The sequence below is a fragment of the Salmo salar genome, chromosome 19, assembly GCF_965601325.2.
Source record: "Salmo salar chromosome 19, fSalSal1, whole genome shotgun sequence".
Lineage (NCBI taxonomy): Eukaryota > Metazoa > Chordata > Actinopteri > Salmoniformes > Salmonidae > Salmo > Salmo salar.
The window spans coordinates 77,017,278-77,034,440 of NC_138309.1; the positions used below are offsets into that span (position 1 = coordinate 77,017,278).

Genomic DNA, 17,163 nt, shown 5'->3' on the forward strand with positions numbered 1-17,163 from the left:
CAGCCGTTTTCCAAGCAAGGACATGTGTTAATAAAACCCAAAACACAGCGAAATGAAGCACTAACCTTTGACGATCTTCATCAGATGACACTCCTAGGACATTATGTTACACAATACATGTATGTTTTGTTCGATAAAGTTCATATTTATATCCAAAAACAGCATTTTACATTGACGTTTGATATTCAGAAAATGTATTCCCACCAAAACGTCCGGTGAATGTGCACATCAATTTACAAAAATACTCATCATAAACGTTGACAAAATACATAACAATTATTTTAAGAATTATAGATAGACTACTCCTTTATGCAACCTCTGTGTCAGATTTTAAAATAGCTTTATGGAGAAAGCACATTTTTCAATATTCTGAGTACATAGCTCAGCCATCACGGCGAGCTATTCAGACACCCGCCAAATTCGGGGCAACCTAAACTCAGAATTAGTATTAGAAATATTGTATTACCTTTGCTGATCTTCGTCAGAATGCACTCCCAGGACTGCTTCTTCCACAAGAAATGTTGTTTCTGTTCCAAATAATCCATATTTATGTCCAAATACCTCCGTTTTGTTCGTGCGTTCAGAGCACTATCCAAAGGGTAACGCGCGAGCGCGGAACGAGAGACGAAAAGTCAAAATGTTCCATTACCGTACTTAGAAGCATGTTAAACGCTGTTTAAAATCAATCTTTATGGTATTTTCAACGTAAAATTGCGATAATATTCCAACCGGACAATATCATATTCGTTCAAGAAGAAAAAGAAGGAGGGGTGCGCTCGCGGGACCGAGCATATCCAATCACTTTGTTGCCAGGCAGACCACTCAGTAACTGAGCTCCTATACTCTGCCCAGTGACAGGAAAATGCTCAAACCACTTTCTGAAGGCTTTAGACAGCCAATGGAAGCCTTAGAAAGTGCAACGTCACCCCACAGACACTGGAGCTTCGATAGACAATCAAAAGAAGAACTACAATTCCCAGACTTTTCACTTCCTGCTTGGATTTTTCTCAGGTTTTTGCCTGCCATACGAGTTCTGTTTTTCTCACAGACACCATTCAAACAGTTTTAGAAACTTCAGAGTGTTTTAATGAGTGTTAATATGCATATTCTAGTGTCTGGGCCAGAGTAGTAACCTGTTTAAATTGGGTACGTTTTTCATCCGGCCGTGAAAATACTGCCCCCTAGTCCAGACAGGTTAAACACTATTATTGCACACAGTGAGTCCATGCAAAAACATTTCTAAAGACATAATTCCACTTTGACTTTATGGGGTATTGTAGGCCAGTGACACAAAATCTTAATTTAATACATTTTAAATTCAGGCAACAAACTGAAAAAGTCAAGGGGTATGAATGCTTTCTGAAGGCACTGTATTTATTGTCTGTACCACGGACAAAGCAGAATGCATTTGGTAATATTTTCTATCCCAATCAATTTGCAATTAACATTTCAGAAACAACCGAAACATTTTGGAATTAGTTCCCTATAATAAATTCACAACACCAGGTTGTGTCTCGATCCTAGCCTTTCTGATTAAGTATAACTTCCTGTTTATTAACCAAGCTAATTCATCATGGAGGAAAAAGTAATCTCCTCTAAAATTGATATTGTTACTCAAAACATGCAGTGGTTTAATTAATAGAGTCCTTAACTAATGTACTGCCCACTGGCTGAGGTATTCATCAAGTTAATCACACCTGTGAGTGTACAGGTCTAGCCTTCAGATTCAGAAAGCTGAAGCTCTGCAAAAATCTTAATTTGTTTGATTCTATACTGTAATTTATTGCAGGCTCCTACCACTAATAGATGTCATTTTTTGCAACAAGCCTGGATACGATTTAATGTTGATCCATTTTAAATTATTTGTAGCCTTGCTATAAAATGTAAAAAAGTAATGCATTTTCCCACCAAAAGAGAATTTGAACAACCCATGTAGCAAAGCCACAGCAAAATCATACCATCATGACCCATCTCTGATGGGGTTTTCCCCCCTCCAGGTGACCAGCTATTTGACCTATTTACTCCTGAGTCATGTGTCCTGCATCAACCAGTAATAACAAACCTCAGCTTAACTTTTTCAGAACTAGTTTAGACTATTCTGTCCTACGGTATTACAATCTCAATAGAGGAGCCTACTACACTTAGCCACTGGCACTGTACTTACATTAAAAGCATACCTAACCTAATCTCTTGTTATTTTTAATATATTGTAATAATATATTAGTAATCTTATTATCATTAACTGAGAAGGTTCTTTCCACTTGCAGTGGAACAGAGTCAGATGGCAAAAGGTTGTGTCGATTGGTGGCATAACATGTTTTATTTATTTCACCTTTATTTAACCAGGTAGGCCAGTTGAGAACAAGTTCTCATTTACAACTGCGACCTGGCAACATAACCTTAGTAAATGTCATTTTCGAGGCAGATCACATACCTTCAATGCAAGCTCAGCTTTTTCCAGCAAACAAACTCACCCAGTCCCACAATCTATCACGCAAGGTGGTGGGTGGACTGCCATGCTCATGATGACGAAAGAATGTCCCCAAAACACCATAGATTATTTGCAACAACTGTATCAAAAAGTTCGTTTAAATACAGTGTATTATTGAAGGTTGGATAGAAGGCTGATTGCTCTGCCCCGTGCTCGCTTATTTCTCTGTTCCGTTATTTATATTTCTAGTAGTTTGACAGCGAGCGTATTTCCATAGTCAAACGGAAAATGGAAAAATTGTAAACGCGCTGGCTCCGTTCCCCACTCGAGCGTAGTAATGGGAACTAGCACACCTGACCGTGAGTCCGTTTCTCATAGCAAAATGCTCTGTCATGTAGAATGGTTGCTGATGGTGCTGGATCAGCTGTTACAGAAAAAAACGACTTTATTGAAACCTGTGAAAATGTATTTTCTTTATAACATGGTTAAGGACAGTTTAATTAAATAACCACATTTTTGTTATTTAACCTTTATTTAACTAGGCAAGTAAGTTAATTAAGAACAAATTGTTATTTTACAATGATGGCCTACCCCGGCCAAACCCTCGCCTATCCCGTATAACGCTTGGCCAATTGTGTGCCACCATATGGGACTCCCGATCATCGCCGGTTGTGATACAGCCCGGGATCGAAACAAGGTCTGTAGTGACGTCTCTAGCACTGAGATGTAGTGCTTTAAACGGCTGCGCCACTCGGTAGCCTAAATGAAGAATCCGTAAAAACATCTAAGGATGCGTGTTGACAGGCAGCCCAATTCTGATATTTGTTTCACTAATTTATATTTTGGCCAATCAGATCAGCTGTTAAAAATATCTGATCTGGGAAAAAATATCAGAATTGGGCTGCCTGTAAAACGCAGCCAGAATACCACTATTGTATTTCAATGTAAACAACGCAAGGTGGCATCTGAACTCCACTGTTTCCTCTCTGGACGCGAAGTTTTGGCAACCTTGTTATGCTGTAACCATTCCTCACGCGCCCAATGAAAAGCAGGAAAATAATATTATGTCACACGAGCTAATATACTTTATTATTGATAACGTTAGGATTAATAGCAATTATGCTTAACTACTTTCATTTTGTGTACCAAAGATTCTGTAACAATGCATATAGCTCGTTTGTGCCAGATATTACGGTAAAATACCAAAAGCAGGAAGTCGATTTGAAAAAGCGCGATCTTTTTTCCTGACAGATACAAGGGATGACAACTACTGCCAAAATGACAGAGAACGGTGCACAAGTATGTTGCAAATTAACGTTACCCTATAAGTGTAATAAGTATCTAATGAAAGGTTTTTAATAAAGTAACATGATGTCTATGGCGATGTGCTCCTTTCCATCAAGTATATCCCCATGTTCTTAGCTAACCAACCTTTTCTTTGTACGTGCTCTTTTATATCCCTTTCGTGCTTTTCTATCCCTTTCGACACACACTCCATACAGGTTAACGAGTATGTACTCGACAACTAACATTGTTAACAGTTCCACACAACCAACTAGTAACCACAGAGACACATCGCAGTTAGCTTAGTTCTAACAAACATTTCACAGTCACTTCCTGGTTCTGATCAGCAGTTTTCCTGCTTTTGAATACCGAAGGTAAACCTGAACTTCAAGTTAGCAGCTAGAAGTACTTTGTTATCAAAGTAAAATCAGAAGTAACGTATGGGTCATGAATATATTATGTTGTTTTCTAAATGAGAATGTATTTTCTTTCAGTTGTTTGCTAGGTTGGAGGGGAGGCGGTCATTGAGGGACATTGAACCTCACATCTTTCCTGATGGTGCTGGACCTATTCAAGGTAGTTTGCCCTGGTATATAAACGTGGCATCATCATGCCATATAAAGAAATGATTACAGTAGTCACATAGTTGACATTTCTTTTACATTCATTCTCCAGGTGACGTAGTGGAGTTCCATGGTACCGAGGGAAGTGGAAAGACTGAGACCATGTACCATCTGGTGACCCACTGCATCCTCCCAGCCGACCGGGGGGGCCTGGAGGTGGAAGTCATGTACGTGGACACCGACTACCACTTTGACATGCTGAGGCTGGTGACAGTACTGGAGCAGCGCCTGGGGGAGGACGCAAAAGGAGAGGATAGTGGGGCGGTGGTAGAGCCTGAGGAGAGGGTGCGAGCCTGCCTAGGCCGACTCTTCGTGGTTCACTGCTCCAGCTCAGTCCAGCTGCTTCTCACACTGCACTACCTGGAGAATACCTTCTGCAGCCGGCCCGCTCTGTGCCTATTGGTCATCGACAGCATCTCAGCCTTCTATTGGGTGGACCGGAGTGGGGGAGGGGAGAGCGTGGCCAAGCAGGAAGCCAACCTCAGAAAGTGTTCAGAGCTCCTGGATCGGCTGCTGAGAGACTACCGTATAGTGGTGTTCGCCACCACGCACGCCATCATGAGGAACTACGGGCACTCGGCTCAGGCTGACGTGGCGGCCATGACACCTGGGCTCTCTGAGCCATCCTCATCGTCTTCCTCCTGGAGACAGTGGTCCTCTCATGCCTCAAACTTTGACAAGGCCTACCTCAGCAGGGCCTGGCAGAGGCTAGTGACACACAGAGTGCTGTTCTCCAAAGGAGAGGTGACCAAGGACAGAAAGCAGGTGTTTTCAGCTGCATGCACTACCACAAGTACAAGAGGCACTAAATGCTCCTCTTTTTATGTTATGGGAGGGGGTGTTCAGTTTTTATGAAGATGTTGTTGAACTCAATTGATTTAATTCTATTCTGATTCTGGATGTGTTAAACTGATAGAAGATCCATTAGACACTACAGCAACTTTTAGTGATTTTATTTCTTACATTTGTTGGATTATTTTAATCCACCAAATGTGGATGTTATTATGTTTGATGTTTGTCATTTGTAAAATAATAAATCAATAAAAAAATAAGTAAGATAAGGCAACTGTTACAGAGGTTGCAAATGTTTTGAAACCAGTCTGAATACTTTAGAACAAAAGTATGCTTTAGTAGAAAATATTCTAAAAACCTGTTTTTGCTTTGTCATTATGGGGAATTTTGTGATGATTGATGAGGGGGAAAAACGATTTAATACATTTTAGAATAAGGCTGTAACTTAACAAAATTAGGAAAAAGTCAATAGGTCTCAATACTTTCATACACTGTACATTCAGTGTCAAAAAGTATTCATACCCCTTGACTTATTCCACATTTTGTTGTGTTAGAGCCTGAATTCAAGAAGAAAAAAAATTCTCACCCATCCACACACAATACCCCATAATGACTAAGTGAAAACATGTTTTTTGAAATTCTGGCAAATTTATTGAAAATTAAATACAGAAATATCTAATTTACATAAGCATTCACACCCCTGAGTCTACTTTGTAGAAGCACCATTGGCAGCGATTAGTTTTTCTGGGTAAGTGTCTTAAGATATTTCCACAGCTGGATTGTGCAACATTTGCCTATTTATTATTTTCAAATTTCTTCAAGGTCTCTTACATTGGTTGTTGATCTCATTGCTAGACAACCATTTTCAGGTCTTGCCATAGAATTTCAGATCAAATCAATCAATCAAATGTATTTATAAAGCCCTTCTTACATGAGCTGATGTCACAAAGTGCTGTATAGAAACCCAGCCTAAATCAAACTTTATTTGTCACGTATACAGCAAGTGTAGACCTTACTGTGAAATGCTTACTTATAAGCCCTTAACCAACAGTGCAGTTCAAGAAGAGTTAAGAAAATATTTACCAAATAGACTAAAGTAAAAAATAATAATGAAAAGTAACACAAGAATAACGAGGCTATATACAGGGGGTACCGGTACCGAGTCAGTGTACGTGGGTACAGGTTAGTTGAGGTAATTTGTACATGTAGGTAGGGGTGAAGTGACTATGCATAGATGATAAACAACGAGTAGCAGCAGTGTACAAAAAGTGGGGGGGGGGGGGGTCAATGGCGATTTAAGTAGACTTAAGTCAAAACTGTAACTCGGCCACTCAGGAACATTCACTATCTTGGAAACCAACTCCAGTGTACATTTTGCCTTGTGTTTTAGTTTATTTGTCACGTCCTGACCAGTATAAGGGTTATTTGTTATTGTAGTTTGGTCAGGACGTGGCAGAGTGTATTTTGTTTATGTGTTTCGGGGTGATGGTTTATGTAGTAGGGTGTTAGATTTATTATTTCCGGGTTTTGGTTTATGTTCTATGTTTTGTATTTCTATGTTCTTTCTGGTTTGTGGTATTTCTGTGTAGGTTAATGGGGGGTTGGACTCTCAATTGGAGGCAGGTGCTTTCTCGTTGCCTCTGATTGAGAGTCCTATATATGGGTAATTGTTTGGTGTAGTGTTGTGGGAGATTGTTTTGTGTGTGTGTGTGTGTGTGTGTGTGTGTGTGTGTGTGTGTGTGTGTGTGTGTGTGTGTGTGTGCGTGCGTGCGTGCGTGCGTGCGTGCGTGCGTGCGTGCGTGCGTGCGTGCGAGCGTGAGCATGTCAAGACTGTTTTGTTGTTCGTGAGTTCTTCGTTTGTTATTTTGGTGTTCTCTTGACTTAAAATAAATACAAGATGAGCATCCACATTCCTGCTGCGTTTTGGTCCTCCATTCCCGACGACAACCGTTACATTATTGTCCTGCTGAAAAGGGGAATTAGTTTCCCACTGTCTGGTAGAAAGCAGACAATCAGGTTATTTTTCCTGTGCTTAGCTCCATTCCGTTTCCTTTTTATTCTGAAAAACTCCCCAGTCCTTACCGATTAGAGACATACCCATAACATGATGCAGCCACCACTGTGCTTGAAAATATGAAGAGTGGTACTCAGTAATGTGTTGTATTGAATTTGCCCCAAACATAAACTTTTTATTCAGGACAAAAAGTTAATTGCTTTGCACATTCTTTTCAGTAGGATGCATGTTTTTATTCTGTACATGCTTCATTCTTTTCCCTCTTTCATTTAGGTTACTATTGTGGAATAACTACTATGTTGTTGATCCATCCTCATTTTTCTCCTGTCACAGCCATTAAACTCTGTTTTAAAGTCTCCATTGGCCTCATGGTGAAATCCCGGAATGGTTTCCTTCTTCTCCTGCAACTGAGTTAGGAAGGACGCCTGTATTTTTGTAATGACTGGGTGTATTGAAGCAACATCCAAAGTGTAATTAATAACGTCACCATGCTCAAAGGGCTATTAAATGTCTGATGTTTTTATTTTTTTCCTATCTACCAATAGGTGCCCTTTGCGAGGCATTGGAAAACCTCCGTGGTCTTTGTTGTTGAATCTGTTTGAAATTCACTGCTCAACTGAGGGACCTTACAGATAGTTGTATATGTGGGGTACAGAGATGAGGTAGTCCAAAAATAATGTTAAACACTATTATTGCACACAGAGTGAGGCCATGCAACTTATTATGTGACTTGTTAAGCAATTTTATACTATTAAACTTATTTAGGCTTGCTATTAGAAAGGGGTTGAATACTTATTTACTCAAGAAATTTCAGCTTTTCCTTTTTAATTAATTTGTAAAAATTTAGAAAAACATAATTCCACTTTTACATTATGGGATATTATGTGTAGGCCAGTGACCAAAAATTCTAAATTGGCTCCATTTTAAATTCAGACTGTAACACAACAAAATGTGGGGTGTGAATACTGTAGACTCTAAAAGTGAAATTACTCTTCATATAAATGAGATCTTCTTTAGTCTAAAGTATTTTGGAAAAGAGGATATATGACAGTTAGACAGAGAGAGTTTTCTACAAAATAAGCCATCAATAGATTGTGTGTACAAATATGTCTGTGTGTATATCTGTTAACACTCTTGTAGAGTATATTTCACAGACAGTTCAAGGGTAGAGTGGATGGAGCAGAGCCTCTGTAGGTCAGTCATCCAGATTCATGTACAGTCTGGGGTAACTGTCAAACCAAACTCGCCCTCTGTAGGACTTCCTTATTCTCTATTCTAGTACATTTTTAGGGTGATAGTTTAAAACATTTTAATGGACTGTTGAGCCTCATCAATTCCTAGGTTCTTACCTAGCTTGTAATATGGGGAGTGCTTGGTCAAGCTGGCAAGCACTACTATTTAAATGGGGTCTTCATGTTCAAGCAGGACTACTCTCACCCTACCCAATTATCCTTTGACTTTTGACACCCAGCCAGCATCCCATAGCGATGCCCTGGAGAAACACAACTAATTACACAGTAATTATCTATCAGTCACGCGTCCTGTGGAACCCAGACTCCTAGTAGCTCATTGACGGAGACCAGCTGTACTGTACAAAATAGCAGGGTTTTGTTCCCTCCCTGTGGATCCCTGTATTGTTTCACGGCTCTCTGTTCTATATGGCAAGCCTTACTGAGTAATTAGGCACTGAATGGTTTGTTATTACTCTAAGAGGAGTTGGTAAAATTACCCACCCCTCCAGCAGCTGTTCACTCTGGTCCACCATTGTCCCATGTCATGTGATTTATCCCTCAGGGTATTAACTAAATAGCCCACAAGGACAGCATAGACTGTTGCACATACTGTATGTATCCCCCAACCCATCCAACTTTAGGACAAATTGCTGCATAGATGAGTTGTGAAAATCTGTTGTGTGCTGTGTTTGAAAGGTACATTCAACTTCAGACCTCTGTTGAGTGACTGCTGGGCTTGTTTAATTAAAATTCTCAACAGTGTTAGAAGAAATATGAATATTAAAGGTGAAATCTCTAAATATATACATTTTTTCTCATTAGAATGAACTGACATCCAGAACCGAGGAAACTATATTGTGTCCTCAGTTCTGGATGTCCTCAGTTCGGGATAAATAGCCCACCTATAATGATGACATCCTTTGTATTTGGAGTGTGCAGTTGGTTTCAGTCGATAAGCATTAACCACAATGGCCTCATGGCAGTACAAGTCTGTGCTGATCGCCCAGCAGTTGCCAAGTAATTTCACATTGTATTCTTTGTGCTCTCTCTTTAAGCTTTGCTCCTGGTCGATATGGCTTAAGGCTCCTTATTTTCTTAAAAATGTTCAGATCAATTCTCTTCTATCATAGAAAGAGCAAAGCAAAATTCTCATCTCTCCGACTCGCCCTTACTCTGCCAAAAATGTTGGATTTGAACGTTTTTGATGTTGCAATGTAGATTTTCTATACAAGCAAGTGTGGTCAAGGGCACAATTGTGTTGTTGTTTTTCAGAATTGGCTGCCTTATAGATACACTGCCAATCACCTTGAATGATCATGGTTAAAAGGCATGCAGCTGATGTCAAAGTCACCTCAAAAGTTGCATGTTCGAGTCATGTCTGGGAGATTTTTTTGCATTTTAGCTAACCCTAACCCCATTTCCTAACCTTAACCTAATTCGCCTAACTTGCTACATTAATTACCCTAACCTGCTACGTTAATTATCCCAACTTACTATGTTAATTATAATAACCTGCTATGTTAATTCTCCTAACCTGCTACGTTAATTATCCTAACCTGCTATGTTAATTCTTCTAACCTGCTACGTTAATTCTCCTAACCTGCTATGTTAATTCTTCTAACCTGCTACGTTAATTCTCCTAACCTGCTACGTTAATTCTCCTAACCTGCTATGTTAATTCTCCTAACCTGCTACTTTTTTCTTCTAACCTGCTATGTTAATTCTCCTAACCTGCTACTTTTTTCTTCTAACCTGCTACGTTAATTCTCCTAACCTGTTATGTTAATTCTCCTAACCTGCTTCGTTAATTCTCCTAACCTGCTATGTTAATTCTTCTAACCTGCTACGTTAATTCTTCTAACCTGCTATGAAGTTCTGACATTATCTGCATCCCATCTAGTCAAAACCAATTTGAATGTCCCTCTCAGCATGAGGATACAATTATTCATGTTTATATCCTCCGTCATGTTTGATATTCAATAATAACCCATACTCTCCTTCATAATCAACATTCACAAGGTGTTGATCTTGGCTGAAAAGGCATCACCTTGATTCTAGCTTGCTGAAGCACCAGTAACCATACTATTTCAAAACATCCCACTCAGAGGCCGGATGGCTCAAACCCTAGATTTAATTTTGTCAGCACAAACTATCAATCAATGTAATACATGTTACATGATGCCACACAGGCTCAATATTATTTTATTAGGAATTATGAATTTGCTTACTTTGATTTTAACTGGGTCCCCTTGCCCACATTCAACTGACAGACTTCAAGACCACGACAGCACAGCAGCCATTATTTTTATTTATATTTATTTCACCTTTATTTAACCAGGTAGGCTAGTTGAGAACAAGTTCTCATTTACAACTGCGACCTGGCCAAGATAAAGCATAGCAATTCAACATATACAACAACACAGAGTTACACATGGAATAAACAAAACATACAGTCAATAATACAGTAGAACAAAAGAAAACAAAAAGTCTATATACAGTGAGTGTGGGGAATCATAAGTCCATTTCACAGCATCGCTCCCTAGTGGCGGTCCACGCTGGCGCTCAGTAGCAGCTCTGTGGTTGTCTGAGCCGGGAATCTGAAAGCAGGCAATAAATAGGCCATGGTGGCGAAGTAATTACAATATAGCAATTAAACACTGGAATAGTAGATGTGCAGAAGATGAATGTGCAAGTAGAGATACTGGGGTGCAAAGGAGCAAGAGAAATGAATAAATACAGTATGGGGATGAGGTAGGTAGATAGATTATGTACAGGTGCAGTGATCTGTGAGCTGCTCTGACAGCTGGTGCTTAAAGCTAGTGAGGGAGATATGAGTCTCCAGCTTCAGAGATTTTTGCAGTTCGTTCCAGTCATTGGCAGCAGAGAACTGGAAGGAAAGACGACCAAAGGAGGAATTGACTTTTGGGGTGACCAGTGAGATATACCTGCTGGAGCGCGTGCTACGGGTGGGTGCTGCTATGGTGACCAGTGAGCTGAGATAAGGCGGGGCTTTACCTAGCAGAGACTTGTAGATAACCTGTAGCCAGTGGGTTTGGCGACGAGTATGAAGCGAGGGCCAACCAACGAGAGCGTACAGGTCGCAATGGTGGGTAGTGTATGGGGCTTTGGTGACAAAACGGATGGCACTGTGATAGACTGCATCCAGTTTGTTGAGTAGAGTGTTGGAGGCTATTTTATAGATGACATCACCGAAGTCGAGGATCGGTAGGATGGTCAGTTTTACAAGGGTATGTTTGGCAGCATGAGTGAAGGATGCTTTGTTGCGATATAGGAAGCCGATTGTAGATTTAATTTTGGATTGGAGATGCTTAATGTGAGTCTGGAAGGAGAGTTTACAGTCTAACCAGACACCCAGGTATTTGTAGTTGTCCACGTATTCTAAGTCAGAGCCGTCCAGAGTAGTGATGCTGGACGGGCGAGCAGGTGCAGGCAGTGATCGATTGAATAGCATGCATTTGGTTTTACTTGTGTTTAAGAGCAGTTGGAGGCCACGGAAGGTGAGTTGTATGGCATTGAAGCTCGTCTGGAGGTTAGTTAACACAGTGTCCAAAGGGGGGCCAGAAGTATACAGAATGGTGTCGTCTGCGTAGAGGTGGATCAGAGAATCACCAGCAGCAAGAGCAACATCATTGATGTATACAGAGAAGAGAGTCGGCCCGAGAATTGAACCCTGTGGCACACCCATAGAGACTGCCAGAGGTCCGGACAACAGGCCCTCCGATTTGACACACTGAACTCTATCAGAGAAGTAGTTGGTAAACCAGGCGAGGCAATCATTTGAGAAACCAAGGCTGTCGAGTCTGCCAATAAGAATGTGGTGATTGACAGAGTCGAAAGCCTTGGCCAGGTCGATGAATATGGCTGCACAGTAATGTGTCTTATCGATGGCGGTTATGATGTCGTTTAGGACCTTGAGCGTGGCTGAGGTGCACCCTTGACCAGCTCTGAAACTAGATTGCATAGCGGAGAAGGTACGGTGTGATTGGAAATGGTCGGTAATCTGTTTGTTAACTTGGCTTTCGAAAACCTTAGAAAGACAGGGTAGAATAGATATAGGTCTGTAGCAGTTTGGGTCTAGAGTGTCACCCCCTTTGAAGAGGGGATGACCGCGGCAGCTTTCCAATCTTTGGGAATCTCAGACGATACGAAAGAGAGGTTAACTTTGGCCCAGAAAACCAAATGGATGCCAAGCAGCACAAACGAAAGACAGTTCCTCTTAATTGATTTGTTTATTGTTGTTGATTTTTTCTTTGTGTTCTTCAGCAGTTAGCAAAAGACTTGATGCCTGGGGAGGGCTTATGGCTCTGAATGATACCATTTAGTAGTCCAAGCCTGGGGTGAAGAAGCAGTGTTCAACAACATATCCCTAATTAGAAGACATGAGACCAATGATTCTTAGTTCGTTATTTCACTATGTGTTTAGGTGTTAAACAGATGTGTATGTGTGTGTGTGTGTGTGTGTGTGTGTGTGTGTGTGTGTGTGTGTGTGTGTGTGTGTGTGTGTGTGTGTGTGTGTGTGTGTGTGTGTGTGTTGTATTTAAGCTTTGAGAAATGTGGAAATATACTGTAAGGTAAAACATAATGGAAGTTGCCATTTAACCTAACTCCATGAAATCCAGAGTGAATGGTCTTAACTAGTCTCGTATGCGGCATGCATTTGTCGATCCATTCCATCTCCATAATTATTGTCCGGTTGAAAAAAAATTGCTAAGTTACCATGGTGTTAGAGGTTTATGAATAAAACCTCACTGCAGTCATGTTGTATAATCAAATATTAGAGTAAAAGAGGATACATAGGGGATAGAATCTGTATTTTCTACTTGCCACTGCCTAAGCTAGGCTATGTTGCGGGTGTGAGTCAGTGGTAGCCGCGGGTTGCTTCAGCAGGAGACCTCCAGCTGGAGTCATTTGTAAATGTATTGTCCAAGTCTCTCAATGTTAAACCACTGCAGAAAGTGAGAAAATGAAGGGCTAATTCAGACCAATTATATAGATTGGTGCAAAATCAATTATTATTATTTTGTTATTTTGAATTCTCAAGTTTCAAAGGGCTTGGGTTGAATAGGGAGAGGGGGCTCCATTAGGATTGCATAATATGACAGGGAAGAGAATGGTACACTCCCTTTCAAGGTATATACAATTGAGCTTGAAAGAGAAAGGCCTTGCATTAGCAATTCAAAATGAATCCCATATTGTCTCAAAATAAGACCTCCTTGAATTAATTAGAAATGATTTGGGATGACAAAAGGTAACATTTGAATGAACCTTTAGCTTGATCTAGGCTGTATAATTGCAACAAAAGCACAGTGTGTTATTGTGGTATACCATATGAGTGAAGAGGGATATCGTCTAACTGTATCCATGTGTCATCCATCAGAACGACTCCAGTCTATTATATGGATGTGGATATATACTGGATGCATTTTGGGGAAGGTTATTCATAGATTATTTTTTAAAATCAAACATAATTGTCATATACGTATACAGTGATGGCTTAGTGTACTGATGGTGGGTAGGGAAACATAGTGCAGACTATATTTATACGAGTCCTATCACCAATCAAAACACTTCACGGCAGAGAAGAAGCACACTTTCATTGACACAAATGCACACAGAACTAAGGACACAAGAGGAGGATATAAGTGAGGTCTGAGCACTCAGTGAATCAGTGAAGCACTGTCCTATGAGACAGTGGAGCCTCTTTCAACCCATGAAGCTCATTTCCTCCTGCACCTGGACCAGTCTGGACTTCCTCCATCCCCTCCTTGACCCTCAGAGTGCATCCCACTGATCAATGAGAAAAAGAAATCTAAAGAAAAGAGCTGAGCAGAATCAATAGATAAAGTAACACTATGATAGGCGGATGTAAGTGAATATATGGGTGTCTTATTTGTCCCCTCAAGGAAGTTGATGCCTGGTGATTAAATGTAATTTGTAACTCCTTTGACAAAAAAGAAATGGATGCATTAGGATGTGCTTTAAGTGTGTTTGATACCTTAATGTTTAATAATCAACTCATAAAATGTTTTGCAAAGTACACAATTCATAACTCTTTTAGAACTCCCACAATTACCCTAATAATTTCATGCAGCGTAAGGCAAAATGCAATTCATTATGTTATGCACTTCTGCCAGCTAGTAGAATAGTCTTATGTTTTGTATTTTTATATTGTTATTTTATTTATTTTAACAATATATACCAATAATAACCAATTATAATATATTACACAATGTGATAATTCTGAGAATAAGGACTTTTGTAGCAACAGAAATAAAACCATTTTTAAAAAAACGTATTTGCAACCATAATAACTAATCACAAAAGAATATGTATGTTGCCACTGTACTCTCTTTAATAAAACTAGCAGATATTAAATCAAAACAGAGAGAATGCATGGCCACGCGAACAGAATCCCATCCACTCTACTTAAAAACTCCAGATCCATGTTTTGAGAGTTCTTGGCTGATGACTGAGAAGTCTCTTTACCTGGATAGTGCTCCAATGTATCACTCCGCAGGGTCAGTGAGACTTTTTTTCATAACATGTATTACGCGATCTGACCCAAAACGCTGCAATTTACATATATTTGTATTTGTGCCTTTGCATAAGCTCATTTTTTATAAATGGTTTATTCCTCCTGGACCATTATTTTATCTAATACGTGTAATTTAACATTTAATTGGACCTATTTCCGCGCCTAACGTTGACAGGCAGTGCTTAGGTCTCTCCTAAACATGGCCACCATGATGGAGTAAATGCTTCAACTTTAAATTTCACATTTTCAGAAGAAAACTTAATTTTCTGTATTCTAACAGGAATGTTCCAACGGAAGAAATGATGTCAAACATAATCCATATGAAATATTTGAAGAAAGTTTCTTGTTGGATTTAATACTGGTTTAAGTTGGCTGGAAGCTGGAAAGGAAAAAAAAAAGAATTGCATCAATTCCGTAAGCGTTTTCTTTTCTCTCGATAGTTTTAAAGCTTTAACAAACCTTTTGTGGGAATTTACAAGTTGTGGATGTATCAGTATTGCAATCATTTTACTGTGAAGAATTCAAGAAGCGATTGGGATGTATAATATCATTTTGATGCGTTTTCCAGTGGAAAGTGAATCTTGGTGGTCGAAAGGAGAGTAGAAACGTTAATGTTAACTGGTTGTCGTACTTTTATAAGCCAAGAACCGAAGAATACATAAAGGAATATATCAGTTCATGTATGGTTTTGAGGCGCCGAAATTGCACCGGTCGTTTCCCCATATTTTTGAATTGGTGGAAGATCGAGTCAACGATCCCCCCCTTCCCCACCCCACTTATAATAAAGGAAAGTATTACATTTCTCATATGGCTTTAAAAGTCATGAAGGAAATCCATCTACACTTCTAGGGTTTAAAAGGTAAGTTGTAATGTATATCTCGACATTTTACTCATAGTTTTGTTTCTTGCGCAGCGAGAACCAGCCACCTTCAAGATTTCCGTGTGGCCACTCATGTCACGGTAGTGTAGAGCGCTCGGTTTCTGTTATTATGTCGATGTTAATATATGGCCTCTTACTGCTTAAATTCAACTTAATTTCACTTTTAATATGAGACTTTAACGCTATGGTTAGGCTACTCACGCAAGAAGAAGCAATCAATATCAGTGTTTGGCAGGGTTATGACTATCAACTAATGATGCGGTCAAAAACTTATTTTGTGTGCGTGTGTTTACAGAGCTTTGAACAACATACGTTCAACCCCAATGCCCACTCTTGCACTGTACAAATGGTTTTTGACATAAGCAGATCACAGAGCCTGGACGTTTTAAACCAGAGGTCTCAAACGCTAGTCCAGTATATTCGGTGTACAGGCATTCATTCACCCTTTCAGTAACACATCTGACTTTACAAATTATGGCCCAGACTGAAGATGCATGTTAGGATGACTATTTGAATCAGGTCAGGCTGGAATAAATCCCTGATCACCCAGTAACGTTAGATCTCCAGGACCTAAATTGGAGAACCACACATTTTGTATGGCTATTGGTATGACATGAGGTGAGCTCAGTGTTTTTGTTATAACCATGAATTACAGTATCTTTCCTCAATAACTATGCACAACTCTTGGTGTGACTTTAAAGCCAACACTGCTTGCAGGTCCTTCCATTGACAACCAAGGAATCCAGTTGCTGTTATATGTCTAATTTAATTTTGAAGGATATTTGTCGCTGGACCACAGCGTTATGTGAGACGCTAAAGAGCCAAGGACAGGAAAATGTTACGAGAAGCTATGTGCATCATGTTGTTCAGTGAATGAAGATTGAGACTGAATGCTGTAGGCGGGTATGAGTGGAGGGAAGTGCAGAAAGAGAGGCCGATGACCGTGTCAGAAGTGGAGGACGTTGTCAAGGAAAACATGGCAGGAATCTTTGATTTATTGGAGAAGTGGTAGTTGAGAACATCAGTCGTCACTTTGAATCTTCAGAACAGTGTTGTCAGTGTTCCAGGTGCGATGCCGTTGTCATTCAAATGTTAGATGTCTGGTTTGGACATGTTAACGTCATGTGTGAATGTAGACAGAGTTTATGGCTACTGTTTCAGGAATGCTGAGAAATGTTTTATTGGATTTAGATTAAGCCTAGACCTGGACTAAAAAGTTGTTTCAATTGAGACTAGGCTTAATCTGTATTTGGGAAACTGACCCTGACGCTTTCATAAATCTTGTGAAAGAATGAGTGGATCCTTGAATATAGGACATAGAATGGCTCAATTCATCTCCATCAGTCTGAAA

General features: G+C 39.9%; 2 protein-coding genes across 13 annotated transcripts in view; both read left to right on the plus strand.

Moving 5' to 3' along the window:
* The first annotated feature begins 3,451 nt into the window (after positions 1–3,451).
* LOC106579578 (DNA repair protein XRCC2-like) lies at positions 3,452–7,502 on the plus strand. The gene is made up of 3 exons (XM_014159612.3): positions 3,452–3,730; positions 4,210–4,291; positions 4,391–7,502. Exons 1-3 carry the CDS (start codon positions 3,692–3,694, stop codon positions 5,191–5,193), a joined length of 924 nt encoding a protein of 307 aa, XP_014015087.1. The 5' UTR covers positions 3,452–3,691; the 3' UTR covers positions 5,194–7,502.
* A 7,407-nt stretch (positions 7,503–14,909) lies between these two features.
* LOC106579599 (histone-lysine N-methyltransferase 2C) overlaps positions 14,910–17,163 on the plus strand; it is a 339,418-nt gene continuing 337,164 nt past the window's right edge. For 10 of the 12 annotated variants that reach the window (XM_045702708.2, XM_082965973.1, XM_082965974.1 and 7 more), the window contains exon 1: positions 14,910–15,346. The gene's annotated coding sequence lies outside the window, so the exon portion shown is untranslated. Of the gene's footprint in view, positions 15,792–17,163 lie in introns of all 12 variants that reach the window. The other 2 variants (XM_014159658.3, XM_082965975.1) reach the window with 2 other exon arrangements.